The 26,561-nt window shown below is 43.8% G+C and overlaps 1 protein-coding gene across 3 annotated transcripts in view; it reads right to left on the bottom strand.

Moving 5' to 3' along the window:
* LOC121320607 (BCL-6 corepressor-like) overlaps positions 1-26,561 on the bottom strand; it is a 51,587-nt gene that overhangs the window by 1,338 nt on the left and 23,688 nt on the right. For 2 of the 3 annotated variants that reach the window (XM_041259078.1, XM_041259079.1), the window contains exons 4-14: positions 23,436-26,420; positions 22,283-22,339; positions 21,752-21,914; positions 19,016-19,279; positions 17,304-17,699; positions 14,611-14,945; positions 13,777-14,052; positions 7,326-7,492; positions 6,638-6,783; positions 3,248-3,325; positions 397-556 (exon numbers count right to left, since the gene is read on the bottom strand). In XM_041259078.1, coding sequence (XP_041115012.1) covers positions 397-556; positions 3,248-3,325; positions 6,638-6,783; positions 7,326-7,492; positions 13,777-14,052; positions 14,611-14,945; positions 17,304-17,699; positions 19,016-19,279; positions 21,752-21,914; positions 22,283-22,339; positions 23,436-26,420 — 5,027 coding nt within the window. The remainder of the gene's footprint in view (positions 1-396; positions 557-3,247; positions 3,326-6,637; positions 6,784-7,325; positions 7,493-13,776; positions 14,053-14,610; positions 14,946-17,303; positions 17,700-19,015; positions 19,280-21,751; positions 21,915-22,282; positions 22,340-23,435; positions 26,421-26,561) is intronic. The other variant, XM_041259080.1, reaches the window with a different exon arrangement.

Below are 26,561 nucleotides of genomic sequence, written 5' to 3'. Positions count from 1 at the left end.
GGTTACACTGTAGTCTATTTTATGGACTTGCTGTCGCCACATCAGACAATGGTTCAGAGCAAACAAACAGTCTGCTGTCACACAGTGCACACAATAGATTTTCACACAACGAGCCCCTATCCCCTTCTCCCTTCTTCCCCCCTCACCCCTCCCTCTCTTCCTCCCCGCAGGTGAACGGGGGGAGAGAGGGAACTGAGCCTCTCTCGAAGGGGGAGGAAAGGGAGACGGGGGCTCTCTCTCTCTCTCCTCCCTCTCTCTCTCTCTCCTCCTCCTCTCTCTCCCTCCCCCACTCTGTCCACTCACTTTAATAACAATACAATCTATGATCCTGTGCAGAGGGAATTCCCAAGAATGGAAATAGCATTTTCACGTGTGTAAGGACCACAGCTTTCTTACCCCTGAGAGAGAGACACCTGGATGTTATAGCACGGCAGGAGCGGGCGGTCAGAGAACTCGAACGCGAACACTTCTTTAAAATCCTCCTCCTCCTCATCAGTGTCGCCGGGGCCCGGTGGGTTGGCCAGAATGTCGAAAGCTGCAGTTTCATCGTTTGGCTCTGTTGAAAAAGATTTCAGTAAATACAACTTATTCCATAATTCTCCACAGTATAAAACATTCCCACATGGGCATGCCCTTGTTGTATCGTCTTTGATCATTTTCCATTTGAGCTCTGTATGCATGTGCCTAGCTATACACAGGGCTATGGATGTTAAATAAATTGCTTGGTGCTACACTGGGGTTAGATGATAAATCTCATATGCAGCTTTGTTGCCTGAATTCTTCAGTCTCAGCAGATTCTTGGCAGATCTGCTAAATGTACAAACTCTTAGCAGTGAAAACAGCTTACTGTCCCTAGTGATGCCAGTTTCTTTCAAGAATGATCATACTTTTCAAACCTTCATAAGAACAGTGAATTATGTCTACCCCCCCTCTAGCTGTCGTCAGGGTCCACTTGGCAATACGAGACTGCCTGGATCCCTGGTGACCACAGCCCGGCTCTTGTGAGATAGCTCTAATTACTCACTGGTACCTCTGGGAAGTCATCTGCTCAATATCAAACAGACACTCAGGACTGACTGAGATACTCGCTTATCGTATTTAGCTGTGTCTAACGGGGAAAAAAAAAAAAAAAAAGGTGCAGTCTCGAATTCACTGAGGATCAGACGTGCCTCACATGTTGAAATATCTGCACCAATCTGTAGATTATTATTATTATTTTATTAATTAGCAGATGCTTTTATCCAAAGCAGCTTACTTTAAACAAAGTATAAAAAGTAAGTTACAGTCAAAAATGCAAAAAACACATACATACAATATACGCAAAATAAAAGAAAAATACAAGAGATACATAAAATAGGAATTTACAAATAAAAGGTTGAAGAAGTGGGTTTTAAGAAGACGGCAGTAAGCAGTAAAAGACTAAACAGTCCTGAGGATAACCAGTAGCTAGTTCCACCACAGGGAGACAAGGGAAGAGAAGGAGCGAGCACGGGAGGAAGGAGAGTGAAGAGAAGGAGCGAGCACAGGAGGAAGGAGAGTGAAGAGAAGGAGCGAGCATGGGAGGAAGGAGAGAGAAGAGAAGGAGCGAGCACAGGAGGAAGGAGAGTGAAGGAAGGAGCGAGCATGGGAGGAAGAGAGAAGAGAAGGAGCGAGCACGGGAGGAAGGAGAGAAGAGAAGGAGCGAGCACGGGAGGAAGGAGAGTGAAGAGAAGGAGCGAGCATGGGAGGAAGGAGAGAAGAGAAGGAGCGAGCACGGGAGGAAGGAGAGTGAAGAGAAGGAGCGAGCACGGGAGGAAGGAGAGTGAAGAGAAGGAGCGAGCACGGAAGGAGAGTGAAGAGAAGGAGCGAGCACAGGAGAAAGGGGAGTGAAGAGAAGAAGAGAGCACGGGAGGAAGGAGAGTGAAGAGAAGGAGCGAGCACGGGAGGAAGGAGAGTGAAGAGAAGGAGCGAGCACAGGAGAAGGGGGAGTGAAGAGAAGACGAGAGCACGGGAGGAGAGTGAAGAGAAGGAGCGAGCACAGGAGAAAGGGGAGTGAAGAGAAGAGAGCACGGGAGGAAGGAGAGTGAAGAGAAGGAGCGAGCACGCGAGGAAGAGGAGTGACGAGAAGGAGCAAACACAGGAGAAAGGGGAGTGAAGAGAAGAAGAGAGCACGGGAGGAAGGAGAGTGAAGAGAAGGAGCGAGCACGGGAGAAAGGGGAGTGAAGAGAAGAAGAGAGCATGGGAGGAAGGAGAGTGAAGAGAAGGAGCGAGCAGGGGAGGAACGAGAGTGAAGAGAAGGCATAACAAGTCGACCATTCAGGTTGAGCGGAGAGGGTGAGAGGGAATATAAAGACACAAGAGGGATTGGAGCTAGGAAGGGCCCGTATGAAGAATAGCGCGATAGGCAAAGCAAGCGTCTTAAATTAGATGACAACATGTCCTTTCTCAACGCTTAACCTTCACTTAACCTTCAGTTAAATTTCAGCATTTCATTCTAGTGCACTCCGATCATACAAGGAAAAACAAACAATTGGCTCTATAAGAGAGGCCTCAACTGTTGCAATTTTTAAGTCAAGATTGAAAAGCTATTTTTATGATTTATCATTTCAATTTTAATCTGGACAGTCAATTTTTATTTTCTGTTTTGCTGCTCATATATATATATACTATAGTACTTATGTACTAGAGTTTTCCTACTGCTTTTATGGTTTTTGCAGTTTTATTGTTTAACTGTTGTTTTCTGTCAAGCGCCTTGAGATGGCTCTGCCTAATAAAGTTTGATTTGATTTGTCAAACCGAAGGACTACTTTAGTTTATTATACTTATATTTCAAACATGTGCAACCTGACAAAAATATCTTACTAAACAGCACAACAGATATGCCGCCCCCCCCTCCTCTCCAGAGACGAGACAGCTTAACGCCACAGACAAAAACTGAAGACATGCATTGAAGGTTATTTATTTTTTTTAAATACCACAAAAGAAAATAATGCCACAAATATTCTGACTATCATTCACATTTTCTTAAAATCATGACTCAGCTCAGTTATCTAACCCTCCTCCCTCAATAAAGTAAACAGACATCAGCACAGCTCTGGCTGCGAGTCTCCCCTGGTGTCTCGGGTAATGCCGACAGGCGCATTCAGCAGGGACGCTCTGCAGTGTTCTCCTCGTTCGCTGCAAGCTGTTTCACGCTGCTGTGAACACTGTTCTGCTGGCTGCTTGCTTTCTGGTGATACTGCACGTCAAACAACAAGCCCCGACTCACCGCACACACAGCTGCCGTAGAAGTCCCAGTACATGCCAGGGTCATCGTCTCTCCGGCTCTGCAGGTCAGCAAAGTACTCTGGAGGAGAAAAAACAAGATGACAGGATCTCATCAAGACAAGCAACGGTCAGCAGCATCAAGGATCTCAATCCACTGTGCGGGGGGGGGGGGTTATAAACCCGTGAACAGCACAGAAAGGGTATGTCTTTTTTGTTTATTTTATGGGAGGGTAATCTGGCAGAATGTGAACAAATAGACTCCACATCTAACCATCAAATGAAGGTAATTAACCCTTTGCCCTTAGGGACTGCTGGAACAAAGGGAATCTCAACCGAGTCATGCAATTGGAAAGGATGGAGGCAGGTTTATATTTTTTTCACCTTTTACCATAGCTTCATTTTTACAATGCACAGCATTACTTAAATGCATAAAGAAAAAATGTAATCCATATTCATATACACAGCAGTAATCAAATAATAAACAGTGCATCATCAGAAACTTACTGGCCTTGGTTTTGCTACTTCAGGTCCAGTACAGTCTTTTACATAAGCTGGTAAGAACAAAGACCAACATATAAGCAATGGAACCAGTATAAATTAAATCTGATTAAATTGTTCAGACACTTCTTGGTCTAGATCCTGACAGCCAGGGTTTCAATCTTAAGGATGCAAGCACCTCACTGAGGTAGGGCACTGCAGCTTCTCTAACACTGAGCACAAAGTTCTAAATCACTGGAGGGCCATATGAAGCAATTAAACACCAACACTGAGAAGGGCTGATTAGGAAAATAATGAGAAGCGTGAACAACACAGCGAAGGGATGTAAATTACAAGGGGAAAGACGAGACAACGCTTTTACAATTTATTGCACATCTTCACGGACCATCCGAAAGCCCCTTCAAAGAGGCAGTATGAAATCACACCAGAGATCCTTCAAAGAGAGTATCGTCACCTGGGTCTCAGTGCCCAGTAGATAAAGATGTTTTATCACCACTCACTGGATGAAGAGAAAGCATTTGAAGTAACAAGGGACGGATTTGCTACCTGACTTAAAACAGTCCAGAGAAAGTAAACAAGTACAAAATCCATGGTCAAAACAAGATCGTTCTCAAACCAGCGCTGGCTTCACATAAAACTTCATCTGGCAGGATCATTTATAATCCCCAGTCCACCCTGATGAAGGAATGACTAATTAGGGACATGATGAACAGAAGTCATTTGATATGTATGTAGATTAGAAAAGGGGGAGTGTGGTTAGAGGGAGGTCCCTGAAATAATAAAATAAATAGACAGGAAGGCTTTTGTTTTACAGGATACAGTCTGAAATCAGACCGACACAAATCACCATAGAATGCCTTGGACAGAGAACAGAAGAAAAACATACAATGTCTTCATAGCATATGGGTAGCTCGGATTCTGATTCAGAGTGAATTGACTGCAAGGAGGGTTGGGGTGGGACAGTGTGTTCAAGAGCTGATTACAATAATAAAAGGGGAGTACACAAAGGGAGCGGATCCCACAAGCACACTTGATTAGGACAGGTGGGTGAGGGAGCACAGGAACAGTGTCGTGGGGGAAAGACAAATAAATAAATAAAATAAAAACAAGGGAGCTAGGAGTGGAGTAAAAGATCAAAAAAAAAAAAATTGAGTTGGTGTGAATTTAGTTAATACTTAATACTGCATCCTGGGCACTAGATGCATTCAAACCACTATAAAAGGGCTACATTTCCAGGAATGCACAATGCATGTTTTTCATGAACATACCACTTTGTGTAATTAGAGATATAACGCTGCATTGTTAAAGTACCACCACACTAACTTCAGAAGGGGACAAAAAAAAAAAAAACTCACACGCGCCTATCTTGTTGTTCTGTTACTATGGCAACCAGAGAGCAGGAAACAAGCATTTTAAATGCTAAGTAGCAAATAATGATTAAAGAATGAATGGCACGTGAGGCCTAATTGTAGCTAGGGGGAATGGGTTCTTGTGATGCCAAATGTAGCACTTTTGTTGCATCCTTTACCCCCCCCAACCCCCCCCCCCCTTCTTAAGCATGAATATTACTAGTTTCTTTCTCATTATCTGTAGGTCAGACAAACGGCGCAGTGATCTTTTGTGTGTGCACATCACCGCTGCCCAGACTGGCGTACTGAAACCACGGCCTCAGCAGCGAGCTGGAGTCTAGGGCTGCATGTTTTAAAAGCAAGCTCCTCTCAACTCTTTTCTGTTTCGTCAGCTATGTCTCTCCATCTCTTTGATCTGTTTAGTTTGTTATTTACCAGGCTGCTGGAACCCAGTACCTACCTTAATTATAGGTTAATGTAATACTATCTTAATTACAGGTTGGTTAAGAAGTAAATGCAAATCCAGGCTGTCAGTACAATTAACACAGGACAAATGCCTTTCGCATCCAGCCACCACTACAGCAGTGCGTTGGGTCCATGCAGTATTGGGAGGACGTGGGTCAGATCACCTGGCCAGGATTGCCCGAGCAAGGACTCAAGAGGAGTCTGAAATAACGATCTCGGTGGCAGGCTAGCTGTCTGTCTGTAAAGTAATTGGGTCCTACTTGTTATCTGAAGAAGAGACAGGTGCCCACTGGAGCCAAGCTTGTGAAATGAAACCACGTGTCTAACGAAGACGCCGAGTCTCACAGGAACATGATGGAGCCGCAGGGAGGGATTGATTCAATAAGCTCCAGGCGGCTGGGGGAAAGGGGGGGGATGTCTGCACTAACACAATGTGAACAGAGACTGTGCAAGACGTGGCTTTGTTTATTAAGCTATTTCCTCGCTTGGACAGGGAACTTGCAGTCCAGTCCTGTTATCACTGATGCCAGTCAAGCTCAAGTTTCATAAAAGCCAAAAATCTGCAAGCAGCAGACCTGTTAAATTAAACATCCAGTGTCTGTATGTTTTACTTGATTTCAGACTCCTGCAAGTATATTCAAAAGAGAACTGGACCCAGTTGATTTGTAATTTGCCTGTGTATAGGTGAACACTTCTGACTTTAGCATTTTGTTTCAAAAGGAGAAACTTCACACATGCCACATAAAATGCTTGCCTGCAAATAATTGACATAAAAACCATGAAAACTGCAAATTTTAGTTTTTGTACAATCATTATCTAAAAATCTAGAGAAAAGAAGAGTCGCCTTTCTGACTGGCTGGTGAGCTCGGTTTGGCTTTTTTGGAACAAACCAAATTTCCTCTACTAGTTGCTTAGCAACCTAAAAACACCAGTAAGCACATTGAAGGTTAAGCAACATCCTTCCTTGCCCGGATAGTTCAAAGTTTCAGACTGAAACAGCTATTTCTGGCTCTTCCACTGAGGTGACAGACACCGGGAGTCATGTATGGGAGGACAGCCTTTAAGCTTTTGATTCCTACCTGACAGAAACTTCTCCATCAGGTCGCTGTGGGTCATCTTGAGGATGCTGCGCCCCGAGTAGGTGGCGAGAGTAGGGTCCGCCCCATAGGAAAGCAGCAACCGAACGATATCCAGGTGGTCATTCTCCACGGCGTCATGGAGAGGCCTGGATGGATACAGCAAGGAAAGGGTTTGGGAAGTTAAAATGATTTAGCCTCTCTAAACATCAGAAAACACATCTGTGTGTTGGCAAGATGCATTATGATGTCTGGAACGAGCAAGCTGGCCTGCTGCCTCCTGGTAGTAAAACAAGACATGCTTGTGTGTGTGTGTGCGTGCTTGACCCCTATTGTTAAGCTCGATCCCTATTCTAGATTCACGGCAGCTCATGACACTTTTGCCAGGAGTCAAAAGTACCCTTTAGTTATCCACAGAGCAGTGCCAAGACTTGTGTAAGGAAGTACCTGGACTCAAATGTGTTGAATGTATGATCTGAAATTTCCACCAGAAGAAAAGAAATACTATAATACCACTGGTTATTGCTACAAAACCTCAACATATAAATATGCACCAAACAAAGTTGAACCTTGTTGCCAGTTTGTTTTAAATTGGAGGTTTCAGGCAGAAACCGGGGGAGGGCAAAAAAGCCTCATTGTAAAAGTATCCTTCAAGCTGCAGGGGAGTATCTTTAGAGAAGGGGCCGCTCACCTGGTTCCATCCTGGGCACTGCAGTTGACATCACCTCCATACTCCAGGAGGTGCTGCACGATGGACAGCCAGCCCCTGGCACAGCCTTCATGCAGAGCGCAGTACCCGGCGTTGTCACGGTGATTCACATCACACACTTTATTTTCCAAACAGTATAGAACCACTTCCTTTAAAGAAGAAGAAAAAAGACATTGGAATGGTTATGCGTGAAGAGTCCTCTAATTGAAAATAGTTTGCCAGGCTTCACTCAAGGACACGTTCTGCATTGTCTGCTTTAACAGAATAGGTGCTGGAGCAATCTGTAAACTGAACATGTTTCATCATCTGTGAAACCATCTTGTACTCAAAATACCGACACAAAAAAAAAAAAAAACGAAAACGAATCAATAAATTGAGGATTCCAGAAGCAAAGTTAATACAAACACTTAACTGGTGTTTTGTATAACTAGTGGGTTTCTCATTGGATTTTCATGGTTATCCAATTAAACTATTTCTTATGTCAATAATCTAAATCATCTTGATTTTGCTTTTTTTTTCTCCTCCCGCTAAAAGAAAACCAGCAATTAGAATATCTTTCATGACTTGGTTTTGTAGGAAATCTAAAACAGGCATATTGCATTGATAACACTGTGTAACATTTTTTTTTTTTTTTTGTTCCTGGGTAGCAAGTGTTATTTCCTAATTGCTTATGCCTCAAAAGTGTAGAAAATGGCTATTATTCCCCACAAACTTTGCTTTTGTGACCAGGACAGTGATATTTCAAAATATCACTATTTCCAATGGGAAAACGGGCAAATGTGTGTCTTTTCGTTCACATAAAGTCAGAAAAAAACAACATATGAATCCAAATTAACATGTATTTATACTAAAGTAATACAAAAATGACTACAAAAGATTTAGAAGTGAGTAGTTTTTCGAGATTTACGATTATACTGTATTTACAGTATAATCGTAAATCTCGAAAAACTACTCACTTCTAAATCTTTTGTGACTATGTGAACGAAAAGACACACATTTGCCCGTTTTCCCATTGGAAATAGTGATATTTTGAAATATCACTGTCCTGGTCACAAAAGCAAAGTTTGTGGGGAATAATAGCCATTTTCTATACTTTTGAGGCATAAGCAATTAGGAAATAACACTTACTACCCAGGAACAAAAATTGTGTTACATAGTGTAATTGGTTTAATGTGCAGGTTGCCAAGGTCGTCCGGTTCCACCTTTTAGCTTGACGGGAACAGAAATGGGCAGTGTAGCTACATTAGATATCACAACATATGGGCTGAAAACATCTCATTTGAACTTGCTGCAGTCTTTTAAAATTTCTATTTCTATGCAAATTCAGCAGGCTAGACCAGAGCTTTTATAATTCTCCCTTCTTTGCGGATCAGGGAATAACGAGAATAGCTCATCCCATCTGTCCACAATGGTCAAATTATAATTTGGACAAAAAAAATTATAAAGCCCACCCTCCCCAATCTGCTGGGTTTAGAGTCAGTACTCATTCAAGTTTCTTAACCATCAAAAGTTGTTTTGTGAAACCCAGCACACAGGCTAACATTTAAAAAAGCTCTAGATTAGGGGCTAGTATAAAAAAAAAAAGTTAACAATTTAAAAGCACTTTAAAAAATTCAGATAACCATTTCTGCTTGCTAAGTATTGTGCCGACTAAAAGATGAGGGACAACAGAACTGGCTATACAGTGAGGCACGGTGCTGGCTGGCCTCCTCTCATAGCTCTGAATGCACACCACAGTCCTGACCTGGATATACCCAACTATTCAGTACGGGACTCTCTCAAGCAAGAATTTCATGTGACCTGAGCTAGATTCAAAGCCATGGTCCCCCACTTCTGTGTGTATTAAAGGATTCAAGACTTTGGTAATTCAGAGAATGGGTTATTAGGGTTTTTTTAAGGACAGAATTGACATTAAAAGGTACTGATTACACCGAGATTTAATTAATACTGCAGATGCTTCCTCTGCCACTTGCATAAAACTCTATAATATACTACACAGAGAATACCATTTTCTTCCAAAATTAACCATTTGACTTCAGCACTGTGTCGTTGCCTAACCTTGCTTTTGAAGAGTAATGTACTGGGTGGCTGGTTATGCTGCCTTTGTTACTGGCAAATGTATCGTATTTTAGGATTCAAACCTACATTACACATACAAACTACGACATCAAAGGCAGATAACAGACACCAAAGATAAACCGGGACAGAAGCTTTTAAAAATCTGGTGCATAATACATGACAAATCTAACATTTTACCTAACAAAGCATATATTTGGAGTGGAAACAACAAAGCATAACTGCTCTTAAAAGCACAGCAGAAAGACAGGCTGCACTAAACAGCCGTCCAAGACCCTCTTCACAGTGCAGCCTCACCACATTTGAAGTTCTGTCCCTTATTGGATTGCCATTTGTTAGCTGGTAAACATAACCTCAGCTGACAAAGACCCCCCTCCTCCCTCCTCCCCTCTCACACACTCCACTCCTTCTCCAACAGTGTCCTAAATCTACAGTACAGATGCATCTCCTCTCCTCAGGAAAAACTCACCCAGCGCGTTTATAGCATTTAGTTGCGTGCTTCTTGATTTCATAGACTCTGGGACTGGTATCTAGGATACAGCATGAAGCTACTCTGTTACCAGGCCTGCACTAACCAGACTAACATGGATCACAGCAAAAGCTAATGAGCTGTCTGTCCGAGGCTTGAATATAACCCAGGTCACATGACTACAAGGATCGAGTTTACAGCAGGCACTCACTGCTGGAGTAAGGGGGGGGGGGGGGTCTACAGAGAATCGGAGACGGATCTGTACGCCTGAGCGTACCACACAGAATTTGTAATTAATCTTTTATGTAGATGGAACAAAAAAAGGCATTTTTTAAAAATGATTTTATTCACTGAACTAAATCAGCTAAAGAAAGTTTCATGTTGCAGCTTTGAACACTTCTTACTGATTTCAGCAGGAGAGGAGGCTCAGCATTACAGGGGCTGAGGTTTACCCAGGCCATGGCTTTTACCAGCCAGGATTTTAAATGGTGAAGCAGGAAATGAGAAGTGTCTGTGTGACTAACAGCTCAGAGGGGAAAAAAAAAAGTATTATATATTATGTTGTTACAAACATTTCCCTGATTGAAAAGACATTTCCACAGTTCAGTTTCTCTCACGCACTTGCCTGTGCAGTTTCAAAGGAGAAAGGAAGATATGTTTAGATAAAAGATTTAACCTTTACTGGAAAATAAAGTCTAGCTGAAAATGCATATTGATACACAATACCAAATAGTAACTAGCACTAGCGATACAAATATTGTAGATCCCAATTAAACTCTCTGCCTTCTAGTAAAAAAAAAAAAAAAATACAAAAAATAAAAGTAGACTTATAAAACAAAGAACAATTCATTTTTCCACCTTCAATTAACATTACTAGCTACAAAAAATGAACACAAAATTACTAGATCCAAAAAACATGGTGCATATTATGTAAAACTCAAAGACTAAACACTTGTCTACAAAAGATTTCCTTCAAATGCATTAATTGGTCTATGCAAGCTACCAATCAACAACAAGAAACGTGCCAGTTTCTATACAACAGCTTTTCCTTGTAACAGCGGGCTTCTGCTTTTGCAATGAAACGACTCAGAGACTGAGTCAAGACTTGACTTCAGTGTTTGCAGGGGGTTCTGGCTGGGAAGTTGTGCAATTCCCATGAAACACTACCAAAGCCTGCCCTATCTGAAGCAGCAGGGGCTATCAGACGACATGCAAGGGAATCTGAGCCCTTCATCAGCCCTGTGCTGCTGCTGCTGCTGCTGCTGCTGCTGCTGTGTATGTCCCCGTGGTGTTCTTGTGCGTGCCAGTCAGTCGCTGGCGATACGGGAGAGTGCACAGGGCTTTTCTTGGTTTGGCAGCTCAGAGCCTCTGGGTTATTAACAAGGCTGCCAGTAACCACAGCAGGTAACTTCGAGACCAGACGCAAACCATGAAGTCTCAATTTGCGACTTACCTCATTAACATTTTAAAACACAGTGCCGGCATGCATCAAAAACCACAGTGAGGATGAGTGAGTGAGTGAGAGAGAGAGACGAAAGACAGAGACGAGAGACGAGAGACGAGAGCGCGCAAGAGAGACAGAGACTGAACACAGCAAACACCTGCAGCAACACATATCACAAGCCTGAATTAACATGGCATCTGCAAGAGGATTTAACACAGACTTGACCCAAACCCTACAAGCCATTAACTCCTTTCCATCCACATGACACTCTAAGAGTCAACTTATCCATCTCTTTTAAACCATTTTACCCTACAACTGGGATAAAGCAGCAATACAACGCAAGTTATCTGGAAAACCTCCTCCTTCTACCCCACTAAGATGTGAAAACAAAGGAGTTTAAATGGGAAAAAAAAAACAAGTGGAGATAAGCGGAGCTTGACAGACACAAAGCCCTGCGAGTTCAGGCTGGTGTTCACATCTCGTGGGGGTAAATAGCCTCAGTATTCTGGTCCAGTCTGGGCAATCCTAGAGGTCCTTATTTGCATCTGACACAACCTAGCAGGCGGCAATCATTTGCAATTTATTGTTCAATAAAAGTCGATAGGATCTCAGATCTCAAGCCCTCAAAGGAACAGCTCACTTCAGCCAACAGACCTTTCAGTCCTGACCCTCTCAGTCAGTAAGGTTGTCAATTAGTGCTAGAACTTTCTATTCACCATAAACTGGGCAGATAACTCTAAAACTCGTTTTGCATGTTTCTGAACTGCCAAGAGATACACATGAATAACAGATTGTCTTGCTAGTAATGTTATTCATTTCAATTTCTTTTTTTTTTGCATGGAAAATTAATAAATCATTTATTGATGCAGCAAAAAAAAAGACTAGAACTCGCATTATACAGCGCCATATCATTTTCCAAACTAATCAATATATAAAAACATACACAAAAAAAGCAATGAAATATGGAACTGAAAGGACAAAGAAACTCAAGAATTACAGAGCAAAAAAAATTCAAAATAAATCACTTACCAAAAAACTTTAAAACCATCAAAATGTGTGCTCAAACACCTATGCTCAATTATTTGTGATTATATTTATTTTTCTGCTTTTGACAGAGAAAAAAAAACCCGAGCCAGACATAGGCATAAGCAGAAATCTATAAAAAGCCTACAGTATTAGTGCCAATAAAAGCAGTGAAAGACTTAAAAAAAAAAAAAAAAAAAAAAAAAAAAGAAAAAAATGAAAAGAGGAGAGTCTCGAGAGACACCCATGTAATGTTCTAAAAGAGCACCTATTTAACACCTTCCACACAAAGCGCCATCACCAGGAGGATTAATTAAACCCTGAATGGAGGAGTGCACTTGTAGGATAACTGATTGTGTTTTAATGGCAAAGAGCAATTTCACCCCAAAGAGGTATTTCACAGAAAAACTACAGTACAGCCTCTGAATGGCTTTCACGTTGTAATATTTCATTTCTCCGTGAAGAAGCCTAACAGACAAAGGACAAGGGAGGGGGAGGGGGGGCAGTTAGAACCTTGAGAGCCTTTCTTTTCAAGGGTTAATTTAGAAGCCCTTTCTATCGCAGGAGGTAGAGTGGCTTAATGAACTAAGGCAGTTGCAATGGGGGGGGGGGGTTATTTTCTCAGGGATGGAGAGGGTTGCAAACCCCCTGGGGAGTGCAGAGGTGGAGGTTGATTCAAGCAGCTATGCTTTACAGTGAGCGATGGTGAAGACTGCCCATCCCAGTCCACAGCACAGACACAGGAGCAGGGCGGCACAGCAACAGACAGACAGCAGCTGCCAAGGAACCTCCAGCTGCTCCGCTCCTGTCTCCCTCCCCAGCAGCTGTCTCCAACAAGGGTGGGGAGAATGCGCTCAGACACAGTTCCAAAATAACATTTAAAACAGGGTTCCGTAACACTCACTTACGCTACACTTTTCATTTCAAACCTGGACTCAAGTAAAACACGTTGCAAATAGCCATTCAAATACACAGTTCGCTAACACCATGATAGACAAGATTTCTCATGAAGGAGGAACAATTAGCGTGTATAAAATAATGGCTGGTTAAAAGCATGCTGTAAAAACATTCGTACATTTTTGTATGTTGCTAGCAGACTAATTTGAAGTTAAATCTATACCAGTTAAAGGTTTGCAAGCGTTGTATTGTTGTGGCTGAAAGTGGTTTGAAGGGGTCACACACACAGTGGAGAAGTGATGTTTTCCAGCGCTTGTGCTAAGCTTTTGCTTGGTGCCTGTCGGGTGACGCTGACATGCCACACTCAGCCTTGCAGTGCCTTAATGAAATGTGAGGAGGCAGAGTATGGCTCCAACGAAGGAGGAAGTGGGTGTCACAACAACAATCCAAGCCACAAAAGCAAGAGGAAGAGTGGACTCGAGTGGCGGGGGCTGCGAGGGGAGGGAAAAAGAAAAGCAGCTTACCTCGTAACCCAGACGGGCAGCCCTTTGTAGCAGCGTCTCGCCGGCATTCTTATTCACAATCAGCCTTCGCGCTTCAGGTGGCATGGGCCGGCTGGTGGGGGTCTCCTGAGGGGGGTTCCCAACAGGCAGAGGGGAAGGGTGGGTGCTCGGCGACTGCAAGAGGCTGGGGGTCTGTGGGAGGCCGGGGGAGGCCTTGGGGGCGCAAGGCTTGGCCACAGAAGAGTCATAATCCGAATTAGAGGCTGTCCGTTTTCTGGAGGATCTCTCTATGCTGACCTGTCAATGCAAAAGGCAGTTTGTGTAACACAGGTGACAATAAGACCATTTTCCTACAGTTACATGTGAAATAAGAAGAGTTTGAAGGATAATGAAAAATAAGCTATAGAGTGGTTGCAAAGAGAAAAGATTAAAAAAAAGGGGGGGCGAGGGCAGTAGTTTAGATCTATAAAGTTTTGTCATGAGGCAGCAATTCGGTATTTCACAGCGCATTGCAGAAAGGTGCAGACAGCACTGCACCATGCAGAGCGGTTAGTGTTCTGCAGCAACGAATGTGATTGTGTGCATCTGTAATCTGTAGTTTTAATAACACTTCAAATAGGATAGCTCTTTGATTGATACTGTGTTGGAGAGATGTGATGCGGATGGGAATAGATTCTTTCCATGTAATGTTAAAAAAAAAAGATAAATAAAATGCAGGAAAAAAACAGCGATGCTTTATACTTGCAGTCATACCAACATATCTCTTATCGAAGATACATAACCGGTGTTCCTGTATGCTGCAGCAGAGCATGAACACATTTCCACAAATTTCCTCGGAATCCAGTGGCTGCTCACCTTTTCTTCCCCGTGCTCAGCGTTGGTGTTCTCGTCTCCGGTCACAGATGTCCTCCTGCGACCCCTCAGGCTAATGTGTTTGGTTTTGCACTGTCGCTTCCCTTTGGGTTTCTCAAAATCCAGGCCACTTTGCAGCCTGGGTGTGTCGCACTCCTTCCCTGACGTGGGGGACTTGCACAAGCCACTGGTCTTGCGGTGCTCCTTCAACCTCTGTCGCTTGTCAGAGAGCCGGGACCCAGACTGGGGGGTCTTTTTCCTGAGCACAGCTTCTGTGATTGAGTCTGATTCAGGGCACGTCCCTTTGCACAGTGGGGAGGCAGGAAGAATGGGTAAACCTTTAACACAACACACAAAAGAAGTCTTTAGGGACAGGTGCTGGCTGGGTCATCACTAAAGTGCAACTGCTTTGCTTTCCCGAGTGCCACAGAACGAGCAAAACTGACCTGTGCTTGCAGAGGAGGTTTTCACCGTACCGCGTAAAAACACCAAGGAAAGCTCAATACACACGGGAGAGTAGCAATCGGACGTAGATCACAAACACCTGAAAATGTCACTTCGACAAGAAAGCCTACAGTAAAAAGTGAGAGCTTCTTTTAAGGTCTGTCGTGGCTCTTTGAATGTAGTGTGTGGCTGCTTGACTAGAGAACAGTACACCTTCTAATGCAGAGGCCTTGCTTGGGAGAGCATTTTGTTTGTTTTTCTTTTAACCTCTCTAACCTTTTAAACCGTTGGCATGTAAACGTAAAATGTGAAAATTGCATTAAACACAGGTGCATAGTGCACAGGACTCTTATGGACACATGTGACAGCGATGACCTTAGTAGACTGACTGATGTTTTTTCACATACATACACATTTATATCCAATATGATAAGCAAACAACCAGGTAATAATACAATACTCAAGTGGCTATTAGGAAAAAATAAAGTCTAATAAAAAAAATCAAAAAAAAAAAAAAAAAAAAAATCAGGAGGCAACCTGGAAATCATCTCCCTTTATGACCAGCTCTCTACCATTACCCTTTGACTCAGTGTCTCTGCTTCCACAACATGATAACAAACGCAGCACCCCCCTCTCCATGAATCCAATTAAAATGCTTGCAATTGTTTTGATGGTCCACCCTCAACCTTAGAAGGCCAGGAAAGGGTTAACAGTGTTTTGTTATGCTAATCCCGACCCCCTGCACTCGCCTCTCAATATGAATGTTTTAAAATGCAATCGTAAGTTAGCCGCAGTATTCCGTAAATAATTTATTCCGTTGCACTTGAAGCAAATGCGCTGCCAGAGGAAAGGAAATACAGCCACTCTCATGACCGGGTGAACCACACACACACAGCTTAGTTTGACACGGCTCACTGCAAACAGAGCTGGTCCTGCGCTACATAGCAACCGCTGAACACCGTATTTATTTCTTTACTTTTTCAGTTGTATTTTAGATGGGCTGCATGCTCAATGCTCTTAATAGATTCAGAAACAGATCTTTGAGTCAAGACTTAAACCTTTCTCCCTGTACAGCAAACGTATTCCATTCCATGGTACGGCTCACAGCAGTGAATGCTGTCTAATGCGGGGCGAGCAGTTAAGAGGATCTGGTTTCTGTGGATTGTCACATCCGGTATGTCTTACACATTATATCACACATCAGGTTCTCTGCTCATATTCAGGGGACTAGACAGAGGAGGGTTGTGGCCCCAGCTCTGTAGACACCCACAAGGTTGTAAAAAAACCACACAGCTCCACACTTATAGACCCATCAGATTACAAGCATGTTGTATCTTTATAGCAGTTTATTTCTATAGGCGGTGCATGTTACTATGTATTATCTAGACCAGTGGTGCACAACTCAGGTCATGCAGGGCCGGTGTCCCTCCTGGTTTTTGTTCTAACCATACCCTAAATTAGTTAATTGGACTAATTAAGCTTCTAATAAGGTCCAATAAAGTACTTCAGGTGCAGTTGGAATAAAAACCTGCAGCGACACCAGCCCTCCAGGACCGAGTTGTGCACCAGTGATCCAGCCAGCATGCTTCTTGAAGATCAGCTGTTTGTATATAGTGGTAGAATAGTTAAGAACATAAAAAAGTTTACAAACGAGAGGAGGCCCATCTTGCTCGTTTGGTTGTTAGTAGCTTATTGATCCCAGAATCTCATCAAGCAGCTTCTTGAAGGATCCCAGGGTGTCAGCTTCAACAGTTAATGAGAAACGGAATGGGGTTTGGTTCTGGTCAGTACCTAAATCAAAGGGACTCTTGCGTATTCAAAGTACAAGACAGCTTGTTTACTGCACCTCGTTCTCCTTACCCTGCAACACAGGAACACCTCTTCACACACAGGTGAGAGGTCTCTGGGTTTTGCAAAAATAAAATAAAAAAGGAAAGGATCGGTCACCTCACGTCCTTAAATCTAAATATGCAGCCACTTGTTGTTTTGGTGTGCTCATTGAACTTCTGTTTCTAATGTTCATTTTAATTATTTTTTTACCTCCACTACAGCACCAATTACATAGTAGGGATGTTAGTAAAGATTTCAGATAATGTATGTCTAAGGCAAAAGTTGAAATGGCAACTCTTTTTACTTTTATGCTTTTCCCCGCAACCTAAAAAAAAAAATCTAAACAAACCTCACAGTAAAATAAACAAGTACCCAAACACCAGCATCGGGTGTCCTCATTAGCAGAGGCCAAGTCGACGTACCTTTCTCTGTGTCACTCCTACAGAGACGCTCTTCCGACTGGCTTCTATTGCCCTTGCCCTCTGATCTTTTCCTGCTGGGCTTTTCTTCAGGCAAGCTGACTTTGATTTTCCTTTCATTTGCTGTTGCCTCTGGCTGGCAGGGCTCAGCAGAGTCAGTCTTCCTGCTGTGTGCAACGGGAGAGGCCGGTGTCGGTGACGGTTCCAAGGGTGGGGTTGGCCTCTCGGGTGAAAGCTGCTGCTCCCAGAGCTCCCGGAGGTGCTGGAGGTGGCGCTGCTTGCAGGGGTGCAGTCCTGTCAGCTCAATGCACACTTTCAGGTTCTTCACTTCATTGCAATAAGACTCTTCCAACACATGCTCAGCGGATGGGTTGGGAAAGTCCTTCTCCGGCCATTCGTCTTTAAAAAAAAAAAAAAAAAAAAAGGAATTACCTCAGAGCTCAGACAGTTTCACGATACATAAACTGCAGCTTATGATCTCTCTCGCTCTCTCTTTTTACTGCAAAGTGCGGCGAAGCATTTCCTTCCCCAGTCTGAAGCGCATAGCACTGCCAGACATTGAAAACAACTCAAACACTGAGCTAAAGCAGAGACAGAAGCATTCCTTTTTTATTTAATTTTAATTTTTTTTTTTTTTTTTTTTTTTTTAAAGTCAGCAGACTTTTCTATAGTCGAGAAGCTTTATTAATCTAAATGGCAAATTAACTCGGCTGAATTAGGTTTAACAGCTTCTAACCAACGGCACCTTTATAGGTCTGAAGGTGTTGGAGCCAAATAAAAGCAAACCAGGAAAATTCACTGGCAGGAAACTGTTCTTAAGAACTAACTGCTGCAGCAAAAACATATGCTGCTATTCCTATAGAAAACATATTAAGCAAGCATTCCCCCAAGTGCTCCGCTGGCAGCAAAACAGAACTGGCATGAAGTCGCATGTAAACCTACCAGTTATTTATTTGAAGCATTTTTTGTAGTATTTCTTTTTAGAGATATATATATATATATATATATATATATATATATATATATATATATATATATATATATATATACACACACATTGATACATAGACTCACAGTATTTCATTGCATAGCAATATGCAAATCTTAAAAAAACAATATGATGGTAAGCACAATAATACGAAATTTAACACACATACATGTAGTTTGATTGACATTCTAAATGATTAAACAGTGTGTGAAGCCAGTTAATCATTTTTGTGTCTTTATTCCTCAATGGTTAACAGCTAACCCTATAAACTTTTTTTTTTCTCTGAACAGTAGCCAATGAAGCAAATTAGAAAGACACAAATGGGGATAGCGTGACCAACTGACAAGGGATTCACTTCTCCCGGCTCACTCACTTGGCTTGTCTATTACACGCAACAGCGTGAAATATGACTGTGCAGGAATGTGTTGGAAGAGACAGAGAACAACGAGTGGTCTACACACTGGAGATACTTTCTACTGGATGCAAGGATAGGGCCCTTAACCTCATGAAAATATTGTATTCAGTAATGCAAACTTCTATAAATCGGTATAGAATTTGACACAGTGATGTAAGATAGGCAAATAAATCAAGTTTCTACATTTCAGGGCTGCAGTATTAAGATCTGTCACTGTTTAGACTTAAGTAAATTAACTCAACAGCTCAGTACTTGCAACATAGACTGCTGTGACAAACACAGCTAGTACCAATGCACTCGTTTGCCTCTTACCCCTCAGAATCCTCTTTCTTTTGCCGTCGTCTCCTGGCTCCTCAGAGGCACTGTCACAGTAGCTCCCCTCATCCTGAGGCCTTTCCTTGCTGTGTTTACGTTTCCTGGGCAGTGCCGGGCGAGCGCTGAGGCCAACATCCTCCCTCGGCTGGCTTTGCTGTTTTTCCTCCAGCTGCAAGCTCCCCCCCTCAACCAACCGTTCATTTTCCGGAGCACAGCTTAGGAAGCCAACACCTCTGTGGATCTCAGGGACAGCTAATCCACCTGGGCCATCGGCAGAAAGGCAGATCGTTAACCCCTTTGCCTTTATAATAATATGTAATAATAAACTTTATTTTATATAGTGCCTTTAAAAGCAATAATCTCAAAGCGTTTTACAAGACAAACACAAATCACAACAAAGAAACACAAAAAACATTCACAAAAATGCCTTTCTAAAAAAGTAAGTCTTTAAGCTAGACTTAAAAGCACTTGAAGTGGCTGAATCCCTAATTTCTTTAGGAATGGTGTACCAGAGTTTTGGGGCATAACAATAAAAGGCTCTGTCACCCATGGAGCGTAGATGGAGCAGGAGGAACACATAACAGTACAGAATCAGTTGAGTGAAGGTTGCGTGAGGGAGTGCAAACAGATAAAAAGATCAGAAAGGTACTGTGGAGCCAAACCACGCAGAGCCTTAAAGGCAAGAAGAATTTTAAAATCAACTCGAAACTTGACAGGCGACCAGTGCAAGGACTCAAACAGGAGTGATGTGATGATCACTTGCATGTGACCTAGTCAAGATTCTGGCTGCTGAGTTCTGAACATATTGTAATTTGGTAAGTGTGCTTTTAGAGAAGCCTGTGAGCAGGGCGCTACAATAATCTATCCGTGAGAAAACACGGATTACGATTACGGATTAGGTTACCGATTCCTCCACAAGCCCCTTCTGCATCAAGAATCGTCCCTTTGCAATACTCCACAGTGAAGGCTAAGAAGCACAAAGGCAACACTGAATACAAACATCAGCTGCCACCTATTGCAAATCCTTAATGCATTCATGGTCAAGGTAGAAACTTGATGCTTTATTGTGTTGGCTCGGTTCTGGACAGACAAGTGTAAATGCTTTTTAGGGTTACGATTTTATTGCTCAGCCGAAAGACTGAGGAGTTAGTCAATCTGCCTTCAGACTGACACTCCTAGGTCATTGCTTGTCCTTACTGGTCCTGCTGAAATGCATTAAAACTTACCATGTAGCACAGTCTAACGTAGAGCAGAATCTGATGAACTTTGACTGACAGTCACTACGTGAAATACACAAGAAGTTTTTTTGTAAGTTCTCTTGTGCATCTTGGAGTTGTTTTCTTTATTTATTTATTTTTACTTGTTTTTTCACCAGCATGGATCCTAATAGTAAAATTAGAGACAGGGACGCACAGCTTTCGTGACAGTCTTCAAGCTCTGAGATTAAATACATCATTTATCAAAAAACAATGAAATCAAAAACCTACATTAACTTAGCTACTAGTACATCAGGATATACAGACAAAATCTAAAAATGCTGGAACAATTTTTCTTCAATTTCCCCAGCAGCTAACAGTAAATTGAATAGGTTTCTAAATATATTTGTTCTAAAGTGTACAGCACAAATGTCCCCAAAACTCTTATGACAGAAGAGTGTCCTAAACTGATTAACTGTGTTTGTTTGCAGCACAACGTTGTGGTATTTGCCTCTTTGAGCAAGAGCCCTTCCCAGCCCTGGGCGATCATGTGACCCCGCACAGATGTGAGCAAGCCCTGCTGCCAGTTGTTTGAAATTTTTTTTCTTTTTTTTTTAAATCACTTGATCTGTGAGCAGCAATCATATGACTCATGAATTCCATAATTTATCACTATGTTTGTGCTATGGCAACCCTGCACAGAAGGATCACCACGGCAACACTGGCCACTTCCCCATAGCAACCAAGCCGCTTCACCATTCACTTAAAATGTCCACTGATTATCAGACACGCAGGAAGACTAACCGGGACAGAATGGGGTCATTTCTGCTTTGAAATAGCCATCAAACTTTTTTTTTTCTCCCCCTCAGGTTTAGGGGGCAGGTTCTGCTGAGACACAAGGCACTTGGCTTTGCAGTTAATTTTGAACCTTCACACCTTAATTTTAAAGTCTATGAATTTGGATATCTGTTTCTGTGGAATGGACTGAGGAACCTTAAACAAAGGTCACATTTGAATAATAAAAAAGAGAAAAAAGGGGATTCGTTTTCTGTGCGATACAAGAAAGCTCATTTAAAAGTAAATATAAAATTGAAAGTCTAGCGCTTTCTGATCTAGTTCCTTTCCTTGTTTTGATTGACTGAAATTTGAAAAAGACTGAATTTGATCAAAATGAAACTTCATAAAAGTCCTTTTGAAATCAGTTAATGGCCAACTGTGCATTGCGATTTATTTATATTTTTTTCAAATGATAATTGAGACCATGAACAATAAATAGAAACCTTTTATGCATCAGACATGCAATAGCGTTAATTGTCTTTATGAGGGTGCAAGACGAAGGCAAATATGCAAATTGTCTGCCACTGTTTAACAGGGGTCCACGCTAGAATTAAACACAGAAATTAAAATTAAGGACTGCAACCCCTACCTCCCCATAGTATAGCTGGGAAAATGAGCAGTTTTATTTTTAAGCCTGTATAAGGTATTCCATTCTAGCGGGGACATCCCCTATCAGTCCACACACTTGGGAATGAATTACCTTCTCCACAGTCCTCCTTCCCCTGGCCTGCCTTGCTGATGTTTGCAGTCCTCTCTCCACTCTCCCAAGGCGTCTCGCTGTGCTGCCTGTCTGCAGGGTCTCTCACTGTCGCGCTGCCCTCCTTTTCCTTCAGTTCCAGCTCGGAGAAACGCATCATTGCACGCTACAAGCATATATAACACAGCCATGAAAAAAAACTAACCCGAGCATCCATGCAAGCTCCTTTATCTTTTTATCTTTCATTCTTGTTAAGCTTTTCCATCTAACATTTCTTTTTTTTCTGATAATCTTTTCAACATCAAAACAAAAATATCACAATAGTTGTATACCTTCAAAACCCTTCATTCCATACTGTCTGAGATTTTTAATGCTCTTTCACTTTTACATACAAATTTTTCTAAAAAAAAAATCCTGGTGCATCATCATCGCCCTAATTCCCTGTGGCAAACGCTGTAACCTTCTGCACAGCTATGTTAAACTTTTAGAATTTTTAAAGATTTAAATTTGTAATAAGAAATTTAAAGAACTGACCTCACAGTTAGCAGCAGGTTGACTTAAATTACTGTCCTCTTGTGATAATCGTTCCATCTAAGCAATTAAAATGGGTACTCAATAGATCTTTCAATCATTTTAAAAACGACAAATCTTTAACATACAACAGTGCAGACCTTACCCCCTATTAAACACACAGAAAATTTAACAGCTATGAACAGTTGTTGCAAAAACACACACAATTATGTATGTATGTCCATCTAGCCTAAAATATGGTCCAATGCAGGATTATGCTTTACTCAGCTGTGACTTTGTTCACAATTGAAATGCACAACTGCTGCTTGATCAAAGACAGTATGAAAATGCAACAACTTTAAAATCGTCCAGAAACTGCAGGGTACACTCACAACACATTTTGTAAATGAGAGCAGTTTCAAATGTCAAACCTGCTTCAAACCAAACTTGTTTTCACATATTATACAGAGACTTGCAGCAAAGTAAATACAATTGGGTGTCTATAGATTTAAGACAAGTCTCTGTACACAAAAACATATACATATATATCACCAATGATCTTTTATTGGGATTTGTTTTTGATTCAGGCCACATTTGGAAGTTTAAGCAAGGGGAGGGTGGGTTGTCAGACCAGACACAGCCAGTTCAGAGAGTTCGTAAAAGACTATGCAGTACTTAGCTAGAGGGCAACAAGCGGTCTTCCCCGGGGAACAGCTCATCCCCACAGCTCGCCTGCAAATTGATGGTTGCCTCCAGCAGTATAAGCCCATAGGAACACAGCAGACTGCTGCTGGAGCTGAGCTTCCATACTGCTAAGCAGCATGGGGAGACAGCCAGTGTTGTGCTAACCCTTCCCACTGAACCTACAGATTCTAAAACCTGCAGCAAATAAAGCTGTTTACAACACAGCTTACGTAGTTTAGATGCCTTGTCTGGTGCAGAGGATGAATTTGGAAATCATACTACCTGGCTAGCTAAGGTCACTGAGGTCTCCATGGTAACACCACATTATATATGTCTGCAGTACACTTAAGTAAGACACAGTGCATGGTTACCAAGTAAACAGCTAGTAAGAGATAGAGCTGTGCAATCCTTCATTCAACTATACCCAGTATTGAAATGACCTCCCCGCAGTACCAGGCCCCACCTCTCCCTGAGCCCAGTGTGGGGTGCTCACCTGCAGTGCTCGCTGCTCTCGACTCAGTTTGCTGGTGTCGGCATACAGCTCAGTGGTGACACACTTGAAGCGATCACCCACGTAACCAGCTGAGTTGGCAATCCGCTTGGCAAGGTTGGACTTCCTAGATCCAGCAGAGTTGTGGTCTTCATCATCATCATCATGTGTGTCCCCATCCAAGCTTTCCTTGTCAAAGCGGTGGTGGTGGTGTTGGAAGAGGTGCTGATGGAAACCCAGCCTTTCAGCAATGGAGGCTATATCCTCTACCCGCCTTGTCCCAGACGTCCTGGCACAGCAGAAAGTCTGCTGCTCTGAAAAGTCAGGGAGGGGGCTGGGTTGGACTTGGCTGTCCTGGCCTTGACTCTGGTGTGGAGATAGGTGCGGTTCTCTGCAGACACTTGGGGTGGCACAACCCTGCTCTTCCTGCTTGGCCGGGCTGCAGATCTTTGGGTGCCTTTCTGGCTCTGCCAGTTTTACAGCTGCATCCACACTAGAGAGAAGCTCCTTCAGCTGCTGTCCTTTACCCTCAAATCCACCTAACTTAGTGGCATCTCCTTTCTTGCTGTTGGGACTGTTTTGTTTGGCCAGTTTGGTTCCCAGATCTGCGTCGTCTTGGGTAAAGTCAATGCAAACAATTCTTGCTTTGTCCATCACTGGCTTTCTGTGCTCCTTTGTACTCTGGCTTGCAGGGTCAATCGGGGTCTCCTTGCCTGGCCTGGAAGTTGGGTCAACCCTTTCGGTCGTGGGACGGCTTTTGGGAGCAGACTCCTCAATCTTCCCAGGCCGATCCGGCAACCTCGACCTCCGCTCAGGCCTCTCACTGGCTTTAGCCTCTAGCGACACACAAGGGGATGACATCAAGGGGTGAATCATCTCCTGGGAGTCCTGGTAAGTCAGAAATTCTCCCCGGCTGGTGGGCAGTCCATATGGGAGGCTGTGCTTTGGGGGCAGGCGTGCCGGATAGAGGCTGCCACTGCCCATCATCATTGTAGGTGGGTAGACTGAGCCTTTCCCTGGCAAAGGTAAATGAGCAAGGGGCAATCCCTCTGGGACCGGGTAGGGTAGATATCTGTTGGCATAGGCCAAAGCAGGAGGAAGAAAGGCTTCGTTCTGTGGTAGAAACAGGTGGCTAGGTGTGTGCCCATTCTCCAGATGCTTCTGCTGTTTTTGCTGCTTATAGCCCAAATCCTGGCTCTCACCTCTTTTGTATGCTTTGTTATGCTTGACAGAGGATGGCTGGTTGCCAGCATGGTTGCCTGGGGCAATTTTTTCAGCGTGGTCAGCATTTGCCTTGGGCCACTCGCCATTGGCGTTCGGTGAGGGACTGGCAGAAGCCGGACGACCCACACTTGGCACCAAGCCAGGGACTGGATTAGTGGAAGGGCAGCTGTTTGACTCCCCAATCCTGGGGCAGGACGAACTGCGTTGCTGGGGTAGAACACGTTCTAGGGTCTTGTTTTTTAGCACAGCTGGACTCTTGCTTTGCGAAGAGGCTGGGGGGCCTGGGCCAGGAACCACCCAGGATGAGCGTAAAGTGCTGATCATTTCAGGTCTCTCAGGAGCAGTGGAGGAGGCACTCACAGCAGAAGAGGACAAGGTGTCCTGGAGAAGCAGTCCATAATGGCCGGTTGGCGAGTGGCCCACTCTGGCAATGCCACCTTCCTTGGGGGTGTATCCATCTGGGGCACCTCCAAAGTCCACAACTTTGGCAGACAGATCCAAGGGCTTGTCTGCTGGACCTTTGGTGGGGGTCTGCTGCTGCTTCTGCTGGTGCTTCTGCTGCTTTTGCTTTTCCGCTGTCGAGGGAGACCGGCTTGTTTTCCGGTCCTGGCGCTCGCTGTTTCGGGATTCGGCTGTTGCTGCATCCCGGGTTTTGGGCTTATGGGTTGTAGGTCGGGCTGGAGAAGGGTTCTCAGGGGCCATGCCGGGGGGCCAGGAGAAAGGAAGGGACACTGATGGGCAGGGGGTTGCTGGAACCCTGGGCAGAGGTTTCTGAAAATCTGGGGGGTTCTCCCTGGGGGTAAGGGGTTGGGTGGTAGGTGGATGGAGGCGAGAGGTTGTGTGGGGTGACTTCAGTAGAAGGAGTGGGGAGTCGACTGCAAGACTGCCGCCGCTAGTCCCTTTACCCAAGGGCGTCCGGCTTTGCTTGATATTGTGCTGCCTGTCGCTGTGTGACTGCAGCTGCTGTGCTTGATGCTGCTGCTGGTGGTGGTGGAGCTGTTGCGACTGCTGGTGGTGGGGCCCAAAAGCAGACGGTTCATGGTGCATCCTGGAACTGATCCCAGACAGGCTCTTCTCCTGACAGTGGATAAGGGGGGAAAGGGTGGGGGCGGTGGTGGCAGTGGCGGCTGTAGGGATTCTCATGGGGGACGCTAATGAAGAAGGCATGTGTGTCGGTGCATAAGGAGGAAGGTAGAGAAAGCGTTCACTGCCTGCACCAGCCCCGCCGCCACACAGGGGTGAGTAGGCCAAGTGCTGTGGCAGGTAGGGGGAATGCTGGGAAAGAAAAGATGCCTTGTACATGCTAAGAGCATATTTGTTTGCAGGGTCTAGAAAGGGGTATACTCCAGCCTCAAGGTAAGGGCTGACCCAGGGGAGTCGAAAGTAGCTGCTGCCGTTCAGGCCCAGCTCAGTGTGTTTTTCAACAACTGATCGACGGTCTAATCCCAGAGCCTCTCCCCCACCAGGGACCATCACTGGCTTCTGCAGTCCTGGAGGAGAGGTCTTGTAGAGGACACCATAACCATTAGAATGTTTCCCGTTTTCCAGAGGCGACTCTGGAGTCACAGCCGCCATGGGTTTGTAGCGCAACTCTGGCACGCGGTCACTGATGTAACCCAAGGGCATGCCCTCCCTAGTCTTGTCAGTGCCAGTGGAGAGTGCCCGGATACCTGGGTAAATCATCCCCCCGTGGACACCCATCAGGCTGCTCCGGTCCATGCTGAGGGCTGCCAGCGTGTTCCTCCGTGCTGCACTGGCGTCCACCTGGAGATAGAAGGAGCAGGTAAAAAAAAAAAACTCAAATAAAAACTTGGGGGACATCTTGTTTGAATGGATCCAATATTTAAAACATGTGCACCTATCAGTTTTCTTTTTTGTACTATCTTATTACACTACAAAGATACA

Source organism: Polyodon spathula, chromosome 9 (genome assembly GCF_017654505.1).
Source record: "Polyodon spathula isolate WHYD16114869_AA chromosome 9, ASM1765450v1, whole genome shotgun sequence".
In the NCBI taxonomy this organism is placed as follows: domain Eukaryota; kingdom Metazoa; phylum Chordata; class Actinopteri; order Acipenseriformes; family Polyodontidae; genus Polyodon; species Polyodon spathula.
Note: the sequence above shows the minus strand (reverse complement) of the source record. Positions and strands in the feature narration are given on the sequence as shown.